Source organism: Neofelis nebulosa, chromosome 5 (assembly GCF_028018385.1).
Source record: "Neofelis nebulosa isolate mNeoNeb1 chromosome 5, mNeoNeb1.pri, whole genome shotgun sequence".
NCBI lineage: Eukaryota > Metazoa > Chordata > Mammalia > Carnivora > Felidae > Neofelis > Neofelis nebulosa.
In genome coordinates, this window is record NC_080786.1 from 145,405,291 (window position 1) to 145,415,659 (window position 10,369).

General features: G+C 39.1%; 3 protein-coding genes across 3 annotated transcripts; all 3 read right to left on the reverse strand.

Annotated features, from left to right (window-relative positions):
* Positions 1 to 237: 237 nt before the first annotated feature.
* Positions 238 to 833, reverse strand: LOC131511502 (keratin-associated protein 21-1-like). The gene has a single exon (XM_058729151.1). It carries the CDS (start codon positions 793 to 795, stop codon positions 550 to 552), a length of 246 nt encoding a protein of 81 aa, XP_058585134.1. The 5' UTR covers positions 796 to 833; the 3' UTR covers positions 238 to 549.
* A 3,395-nt stretch (positions 834 to 4,228) lies between these two features.
* On the reverse strand, positions 4,229 to 4,815 carry LOC131511503 (keratin-associated protein 21-1-like). Its single transcript, XM_058729152.1, has one exon. It carries the CDS (start codon positions 4,781 to 4,783, stop codon positions 4,538 to 4,540), a length of 246 nt encoding a protein of 81 aa, XP_058585135.1. The 5' UTR covers positions 4,784 to 4,815; the 3' UTR covers positions 4,229 to 4,537.
* A 3,444-nt stretch (positions 4,816 to 8,259) lies between these two features.
* LOC131511504 (keratin-associated protein 6-2-like) lies at positions 8,260 to 8,808 on the reverse strand. The gene has a single exon (XM_058729153.1). The coding sequence runs from the start codon at positions 8,776 to 8,778 to the stop codon at positions 8,491 to 8,493; it is 288 nt and encodes a 95-aa protein (XP_058585136.1). The 5' UTR covers positions 8,779 to 8,808; the 3' UTR covers positions 8,260 to 8,490.
* Positions 8,809 to 10,369: the final 1,561 nt, after the last annotated feature.

A 10,369-nucleotide genomic window follows, 5' to 3' on the forward strand; every position in this document is an offset into this window, starting at 1 on the left:
TTCTACCTACAGTGTGATTTCCAGGGCACAATTCTGGAATACTGTGTGATTTGTGTTGGAGTGTTAGGGATATGAGACTTAGGTGGAGAAGACATTGTATTGATTCATGTAAGAGAAGAAATGCTTGTATAATATCAAGAAAGAGACCCGGGTACATGAAATATATTGTCAGCCCAATTTTCAAGACAGGCCATAACACCTCAAGATATGAGCCTTTCTCAAAAGAGACTAGAGACATTTGATAGAAAGAATGAAACATTTTTATTGAGAATAAGGGATTTGCCCAAATGTGGGATGTTCAGATCCTTGCCACAGTCACAACACAGAATCCATATTAAGGGAGTAAGACCAACACTTTTTGGAAAACTGTTAGATGATACTCCATAGCCTCAAGCCACAAGATGCCATGCTACAAATGTTACTGGAGGTCAAATCTTCTATGACACATGCAATGATCCCGATATATAAATCTTGGGGTATAGATCCTTGAATGAGTCTTCTCTTAAGGTGTGTCATTTCCGAAGCAAGTGGGGTTTGGACAGTGATGTTCTACCAGCAAGAGGAATAACATCTTCTATAGAAAAATGGCCGGTAGCCACAGAAGTTGGAGCCATAGCCATAGCCACAGCCATATCCAGTGCCATAGCCACAGCAGGAGCCATAGCCACAGCCATATCCTGAGCCATAGCCACAGCCATAACGGAGGCCATAACCACAGCCATAATAAGGACCACATCCACAGCCATAGCCACATCCACAGCCATAGCCACAGGAGTTGCCGTAGTTGCAACACATCTTGCCAAGAGAAGAGAATTCACGTGGGTTGTGAGAGGATGTGGTGAAGTGCGTGTCTTCTACTTGCTTTGGACCCTTATATACTGTCAGTAATTAGCAGAGCATGTCACTCATGCCCTGACTTACCCAACAAATATGTAAGCAACTGTGCTGTGCCAGTCACTGTCAACAATCAACAATATCTTGGGCAACGTGAGCTCATTATTAAGGAGACTCCAGGTTTATTAAAAACAGCATTTTATTTCATTCTGCCATAAAACATTTCTCGGTAGAATCATGTGCTCTAAGTAAAAGTAAAATCCATGTTCACAATCTCCGATCATTTAACAAGAAGGCTGAGGGATTTTTAGGAAATATTTCTCCTTCTTGATCTCTCCACACTTGTAAAACATCTACCTCTGTCCATAAGGAAAGAAAAATTCATCTCCTTTCTGGAATCATTGCAACATTTTACCAGGCTTCTTGCACCCACATACCTGCTGCAGATACCTACTGCCTCTGTGTGGTAAAACCTAGGATGATGCCCATTTCAGGACACAGAATAGCCCTCAACATCATTGAAATTCCTCATGTCAAATAGCAAAAGTGCTGAGATCAAGAAACCTAGCTTTGTAGCCTTACATCTATAAATTAGATTCTCTCTTTACTAGTGTCTATATCCAAATATTCCCTTTCTTCTCAACTAAACTGAAGTCCAACCTTTTATTCACCAGACATATGGGGGGGGGGGGATGTTGTTTGTTTGTTTGTTTGTTTGTTTGTGATGTTTTTGCTTATCTTCATTGTCTAGGTTACTATGTTCAGATTCAGGCAGAATCCAAAATTTAAACTACTTTCACTGTAACAACTATGAAATCCTAGTTGGAAATGAGTACAAATCGGGTATCATTTCTTCTACTCCACACTCAAATTTCAACATCAAGAAATGAGTGTCATTCAGTACTTTATTGAATGACTTCCACGGAGATTTCAATAAAACTGCTGATTTCCTTTTCGGAGAAGTTTCATTATTAGATATTTTTCCTCCGGTTGAGAATATTTCCTACTGTTTTTTTTTTTTTTCTAATATTGCTCATGGGTTATCTGATCACTCCACTATGTTTCATCCCTAACAACAAATATAACACATATATATCCCCTTACAAATGTTCTTTACCTTTAATTTTCCTACTTTTCCATCATTATTGAAATTCAAAACCATAAATTCCAATGCATGAGTTCCCTGGAATAGGCATGATACTTTTTAAACAGCCAGTCTCTGGTCACAATGCCCACAAACTATTGAAAAACACTTCCTATATTTATTGCCTTATTTCTATACACTTCCATTAAGAGCTCAGGACACTGATGTTTAATGGCAGAAAAAGATCTTTTCTTCTGTGTGTCCTTGAATCATCGGTTAGTTCTAAGCATAGTGCCTGGCACATAATCTCAACTCAATATTTCTGCCAATAACAAACAGACATATTAAAACAAAACCATGTTCAAATGTTGGTATCACTTAGAATCTATAAGAATGTGGATATAGGTCATAATGTTCTCAATTCATTCAAGCCGAAAGTTCCAAATGTTCATTGCTAAAACAGTCACAAATTTCACCTTGTGAAGATATCTGTTAGCTTTCAAAGTTATTTCTCCAGATATACAAGTTATCTCACATGCCTAATAAATGATAAACCCTTTACTAGAAATAGAAAGTATGAGATACGTGCCTAATAAATACTATTCTGCCTTCTTTCCGGTAGTGTTCAATGAAAATGAACCTCCTGAAACCGTAAGTTCTATGTTCAACAAACTGTAGTGATTGGAATTGACTCTCCCTGTGTATACAATTTTCTCACCTCTGATTTATCCAGAACACAGTCAGTCCCCAGAAATGACTTACACATGTCCCATCTGTGAGAATTGTCCAGCTCTTGAAAGAACATCTCTTTCCTCGTCAGTAAGACACATTATATCCTGGGTGTAGTTTCCCTCCAGGACTGACCTTGATGGTAGAGCCATCTTCCTTGGAATTGGCCATGTCGTGGAGTCTCCAGGAGCAAGTGTTCTCAGACCCAGATTTTGTACAGTGACCCTTGTCATGGAGATGAGACATTGAGTCTTTTATTCTGCTGGTTGAAATTGTGTCTGAAAGACATTTTTTGTTGTAGGACCTAAATGTTAGAGGTCTACAACAAAGTAGTACAACAAAGTAGTACTCCCTCAAACTCAGAAAATCAACTGGAACTATTAATCTCATTTTATATCTGCCCCATCAGTGAGCCCATTTAAAGCACTAGCCTTTGTTCTTTTGCACTAAAAATTGTGGCACCACTGATTATACCCAAAACTTCATGATTTTCTCTTTCCCCTTTACATTTACAACTGTCCTTTCTAGTATTTTCTTGAAAGTGACATCAGTTCATTTGACACAAAATGACAGAAAACCTCCTTAAATTAATTCTGCAAAACTTAAACCTGCACTCTCTTCCCAAGGATGCTGTTTTATTCACACCATAGAAATTATCTCTCTAAATTTATCTGATTAATTCTTCTTCTTTTTTTTTTATTAACCTACTAGAATGGAACCACTCTGAGAGCAAGAAATTCACCTATAACTTTTCTTTTTTTTTTTTTTAATTTTTTTTTTCCAACGTTTTTTATTTATTTTTGGGACAGAGAGAGACAGAGCATGAACGGGGGAGGGGCAGAGAGAGAGGGAGACACAGAATCGGAAACAGGCTCCAGGCTCCGAGCCATCGGCCCAGAGCCTGATGCGGGGCTCGAACTCACGGACCGCGAGATCGTGACCTGGCTGAAGTCGGACGCTTAACCGACTGCTCCACCCAGGCGCCCCTCACCTATAACTTTTCTACTGTGCCTTCAGGGTGTAAGACAGTTCCCTTTCAAAAACATTCAAAACGATTTGTCAATTAATTGACTTAAATCTATTTACTCAAACTCAATATATGCCAACAGATATATTTGGACTTCCTTCATAATGCAGATGATCGATACCACATTTTTCTTTTACTTTGCATTTCCTTAGTTCTTTTTACCTCAGCTGAGGCTGCTTATAATTTCTCATTAATCCTAGAAACTCTCTCTTCCATTCCATTCATCCTTGAAGCACTCAGGCCATACCTCCTCTCCCTTGGACTTGTGTCACAATCCTGAAGAGGTGTTGTAACTCCCCCTTACCTGTTCAACCCCATTCTAAATACAGTGTGATTTCAAGGACACAGTTCTTATATTGTGTGATTTGTGTTGTGGTGTTAGGGATACAAGAAATAGTTGGAGAAGTCATTATCTCTGATGCACATAAGAGAAGAAATGCTTGTATTATGTCAAGGAAGAGCCTTCATATTCATGAAATATGTCATCAGTCCAATTATCAAGAGAGGATACAACATCTCAAAAAAGGAGTAATTCACAAACAAAAACACAGAGATGTGTTACAAGCAAAGAACCATTTTTATTGAGAATATGGGATTTGTTAAATGTGGGATGAAAGGATCATGGCCACAGTCACAGCACAGAATCTAGATTAGGGGAGTAAAGACTAACATTTGGAAAATAGTCAGATAATACTACACAGCCTCAAGCCAGAAGATGTCATCCCACAAATGTTCACCTGAGGTCAAAACTCCTATGAAGCATGCAATTACTTGGAAATATAAATCTTGGGAATGGATCCATGAATCAGCCCTCTATTAAGGCATGTCATTTCAGAAGCAAGTGGGGCTTGGACAGTGATGTTCTACCAGCAAGAGGAATAACATCTTCTATAGAAAAATGGCCGGTAGCCACAGAAGTTGGAGCCATAGCCATAGCCACAGCCATATCCAGTGCCATAGCCACAGCAGGAGCCATAGCCACAGCCATATCCTGAGCCATAGCCACAGCCATAACGGAGGCCATAACCACAGCCATAATAAGGACCACATCCACAGCCATAGCCACATCCACAGCCATAGCCACAGGAGTTGCTGTAGTTACAACACATCTTGCCAAGAGAAGAGAATTCACGTGGGTTGTGAGAGGATGTGGTGAAGTGCGTGTCTTCTACTTGCTTTGGACCCTTATATACTGTCAGTAATTAGCAGAGCATGTCACTCATCCCCTGACTTACCCAACAAATATGTAAGCAACTGTGCTGTGCCAGTCACTGTCAACAATCAACAATGTCTTGGGCAACGTGAGCTCATTAATATGGAGACTCCAGTTTTATTTAAAGAACAGCATTTTAATTCACTCTGCCAAAAAAAAAATATTTCAGGAGAATCATGTGCTTTAGGTAAAACTGGAATCATGTTTACAACGTCCTATCTTTTAACATACTTTATATAATAAGGCTGAGGGAAATTTTGGAAAGTTTTGTCCTCCTTGATCTTTCCACACTCCCAAAATATCTACCTCTGCCCATAAGGGAAGAAATACTTCATCTCCTTCCTGGAAACATCGCAACATCTTGCCAGGATTCTGACATCCAGATACCTACTGCAGATACCTACTAGCTGCATGTGGGAGAAATGAGGGAAGACTCTAATCCCAGCCACAGAACAAACCCCAAGAACAATGAAATATCTGCTATACTATGCCAATAGTGTTGAGATCTAGAAACCTTGGTTTATAACCTTGCATCTATAGCTTCTCTATTTATTGGTGTCTAATTCCAAATATTTCCTTTCTCTTCAGGTAAACCAAATATAGAAGCATTCCATTACCAGACATGAAGTCCAGAAAAGAACAGGAAGAAAGAAAGAAAGAAAGAAAGAAAGAAAGAAAGAAAGAAAGAAAGAAAGAAAGAAAGAAAGAAAGAAAGAAAGAAAGAAGGGAGGGAGGGAGGGAGGGAGGGAGGGAGGGAGGGAGGGAGGGAGGGAAGGAAGGAAGGAAGGAAGGAGGGAAGGAAGGAGGGAGGGAAGGGAGAAATGAAGGCGTCTCTGTTTTTTGTTTGTATGGTTGTTTCTTGGGATGTTTTTGCTTATCTTCATTGTCTAGGCTTTACATCAATCACCATTTTATGAATCTGGCAGAATCCAAAATTTGCATTACTTTTTAATGTGACAACTATAAAATCCAAGCTGGAAGAGAGTACAAATTCAGGAAGATTATTCCCTCTACTCCACACTAAAATTTCCCAACAAAGAAATGTGTGACATCCAGTCTTTTACTAAATGCTTTCAACTGGGAATTTCATAAAACTGCTGATTTCCTTTCCTGTGATCCTTCCTTAGTAGACATTTTTCCTTCACTTGACAGTATTTCCTACTATTTTTTCTAATACTGGTCACTGGTCTATCTGATCACTCTGCTGCGATTCATCCCTTACAGGAAGTTTAAGGAAAATATATCCATTACAATTGTTCTTTGACTTAATTTTTTCTACTTTTCTACCATTCTTGAAATTCACAGCTATAAACTCTAATGCACAAAATCCCTAGAATACACACTTGTTTTTCTAACACCCTCTTTCTTGTCACAATACTCCTGAACTATTGGAAAAGTTTTCTAGCTTTAATTGCATTATTTCTAGTACCTTTCCATTTAGATCTCTGGATACAGATCCATTATGGCAGAAGAAAGCATCAGTATCACCAGTAGGTAGAGTTCCTGGCACATAATTTGAAATCAGTCAATATTTCCCCAATTAAAAAATGAATTAAAACAAAAATGTGTTCAAACGTTGGTGTGCATTTAGTAGTTATAAGATAATTCAATATATTATCACAATGTTCTTAATCCATTCAAGCTGAGACTCACAAATGTTCTTTGGGTGAGCCTCAAATTTCACATTTGGAGATAGTCGTCGGTTTATGAACACATTTTTCCTGTTGTATAAATTATCTTATATACCTAATAAATGATTAACCCTTTACTGGATTTGTAAATTATTATACACGTGCCTAATTTGATATTCTTCCCTCTTTCAGAAAGCCTTCAAAGACAAGAACATAATGAAACAATGAGTAAATTTTTAACAGACTGTAATTATTAGCGTTCCTTTCTGCTATTTGTAAGTGGTACCCACCTCAGATTAACCCAGAGCACAGTCAGTCCCCAGAAATGACTTACAAATATCCTATCTATGAAAACTATTCAACCCTTAAAACAAGTCTTATTTATTCATCAGCAAGACACATCATATCCTGGGCATAACCTCACTTCAGGGCTGTCCTTGATGGCAGAGCCATCTTCCTTGGAATTGGCCGTGTTTTAAAGTCTCCTAGCTCCAAGTTCCTCAGATCCAAACTTTGTGCAGGGACCCTTGTCACGGAGATGAGACAATGAGTCATTTTTTCTATTGGTGGAAATTGAGTCTGAAAAGACATTTTCTGATGTAGGGTCAAATGTTAGAGATTTGGAAAGTCACACGGGGATAGAACACTGAAGTCAGAACCTAACAAAGTAGTCAGCCCTCAAACTCAGAAAATCAACTGGGACTATTAATCTCATTCTTATATGTGCCCCAAACAAAGAGAGCTCATTTAAAGCACTAGATCATTGCTCTTTTCTACCAAAAATTGTGGCACCACTGATCATACCCAAAACTTAATGAATTTCTCTTTCCTCTTTATACCTACAGCTGTTCATTCTAGTATTTCTTTCAATGGGCATTAATTCATTTTACACAAAATGTCAAAATACCTCCTTGAACTAACTCTCCAATACTTCATCCTGCACTCTCTTCCCAAGGATGCTGTTTTATTCCCTCCATAGGAATTATCTCTCTAAATTTATCCAAATTAATTCTTTTTTTTTTTTTAATTTTCACTTACTAGAATGGAAATGCTCTGACAGCAGGAATCCTGTCTACAATTTTGCTCCTGTATCTTCAGCATGTAGGATAGTTCCCTTTAATAAACATTCTAAACTATTTGTGAGTTAAGTGACTGAAATCAATTTCCTCACTCTCAATATATGCCAACAAATACATCCGGACTTCCATTAAAATGCAGATGATACAATACCACATCTTTCTTCTAAATTATCCTTTCCTTACTTCATTAGACACCTGAGTCCATTTCTAATTTCTCATTAATCCTGGAAACTCTCTCTTCCACTCCATTCATCCTTTAAGTACTCAGGCCACACCTCCTCTCCCTTGAGCTTGTGTCACAACCTCCTGAAGAGATCCTTATCTTTCCCCTCCACCTCCATTCTAGATACACTGTGATATCCAGGTGACAGTTCTGAAATACTATGTGATTTGTGTTGGGTTTTAAGGACCTTAGCAAGAGGAATATGAGAAACAGGTGAAGAAGACATTTTCTCTGATTCATGTATGAGTAGAAATGCTTGTATTATATCAAGGAAGAGCCCCAGGTTCATGAAACACTGTCAGCCCAATTTTCAAGAGAAGCCATAACACCTGAAAAAAGGAGTAATTCACAAGCAAGAACACAGAGACGTGTTAGAAGCAAAGAACCATTTTATTGAGAATAAAGGATTTGCCCAACTGCGGGGTGTTAGGATTGTTGCCACGGTCACAATGCAGAATCCAGATTAAGGAAGTAAAGACCAATAAATGAAAAAAAGTAAGATGATACTATACAGCCTCAAGATGCCATCCTACAATAGCTGACCAGTGGTCAAAGCCTCTGTGAAGCATACAATTTCTTGAATATAGAAATCTTGGGGTATGGATCCTTGACTCAGCCCTCTATTAAGGTGTGTCATTTCAGAAGCAAATGTGGCTTGGACAGTGATGTTCTAGCAGCAAGAAGAATAACATCTTCTATAGCAAAATGGCCGGTAGCCACAGCAACCAGAGCCATAGCCACAGCCACAGCCATATCTGGTGCCATAGCCACAGCAGGAGCCATAGCCACAGCCGTATCCTGAGCCATATCCACAGCCAGAGCCACAGCTGTACCAGGAGCCGTATCCACAGACACATCCCCTACCATAGCCACAGCCATAGCCTGTTCCATAACCACAGCCATAATAGGGGCCATATCCACAGCCATAGCCACAGGAGCTGCCGTAGTTGCAACACATGTTGTCGTCAAGAGAAGAGAATTCACGTGCATTGCGAGAGGATGTGGTGAACTGTGTGTCTGCTACTAGCCTTGGACCTTTATATACTGTCAATGATTGGCAGAGCATGCCATTCATCCCTTGACGTTCCCAACAAACCTGTAAGTAGCTGTGGTGTGCCAGGCACCGTGAACAATCAATAATGGCTTGGGATAAATGAGCTCATTATTTTTGGACACTCTTGTTTTATTTAAAGAACAGCATTTTAATTCACTCTGCCAAAGAATCGTCTCACTAGAATCATGTGCTGTCCATAAAACTGATACTTGCCTTCACAACCTCCTATCCTTCAATATATATAACAAGGCTGAGGGGAATAGAAAAATTCTGCCCCTCTTTTTTTTTTAAGTTTATTCATTTATTTTTGAGAAAGAATGAGAAAGCAGGAGAAAGCAGAGAGAGGAGAGAAAGAATCTGAAGTAGCCTCTACACTGTCATCACAGAGCCCAAAGCTAGCACTCACAAACCTTGAGATTATGACCTGAGCCCAAGTCAGACACTTAACCAACTGAGCCACCCAGGTGCACCTGTAACTCCTGATCTCTTCTCTTTTGTAAAATAGCTGCCTCTGCCAATAGGGAAGAAAATAACTCCTATCTCCTTTCTGGAATCCTTGCTACTTTCTGCCAGGCTTTTCCCACTCACCCTCAACTTCCATTCCTCCACCCCTTTGTTCAATCCTCCTCAGATCCCAAGAAGCAGTTCAACATCTGATAATTCATTCACTTTCACTGGGACACTGACTATTAATAAGTTTGGAGAACTGTGCTATATATGCGTGTATCTTCTTATATGTTCTTCCATATACCAGGCAAACTGAGGTCCTGGGGAGTAGGGCAGCCCTCCTTTTCTGTCTCATTTTCTGTGGCTACGTAAGTGTCCTGCAGTTTATTTGGATGAGAAAACAGAATGCCTCAGTTAAACCAAAAACAAAACTTTTTTTTCCAGTGCAGATCTTATCAGAGTTTCATATCATGAGGTACCAGTGCCTTCCTTCAATTTAATAAACCAGTTTTTTCCTTCTCCTACCACTATTGTTCATTGCACATTTAGTTCAGAAGCAGAAGAGTGAATAACTTTAAGATACCTACAGCAAGAGCCCGCTCTCAATTCCTGACACTGTCATGACATAAAGTAGCACACAAATCAACTTTTACCCCTATTTATATGTAGATTCCACTCTACTCATTCAAAGTTCCCAAGATTACCCGGTTGACAGAAGGTCTCAGTCTTTGACAAAAATGCTCATTGTGATTTTGAAATACAATATGTATGTCCCCTTTCTTCCAAATTACTCTATCATACTTGCCTTCTCAACATACAAAAGAGGAAAGTGTGTGTCCTTTCTAATGCCAGTAATATTTTCTGGCTACCCTTAATTCTCAGTTAATAAAACTTTCCTTTACACTCAGGTCTGTAATCACTTCCTACACAAAGCTTTTCCTTGCTGCTACTGTCTGGATTGAATGATCTTCCTCTTTGCTCCTATATGCAGACATATGTCATAGCACTTGCCAAGATTTCTTGAAACTACTTTGGTTTTTTTTTGTTT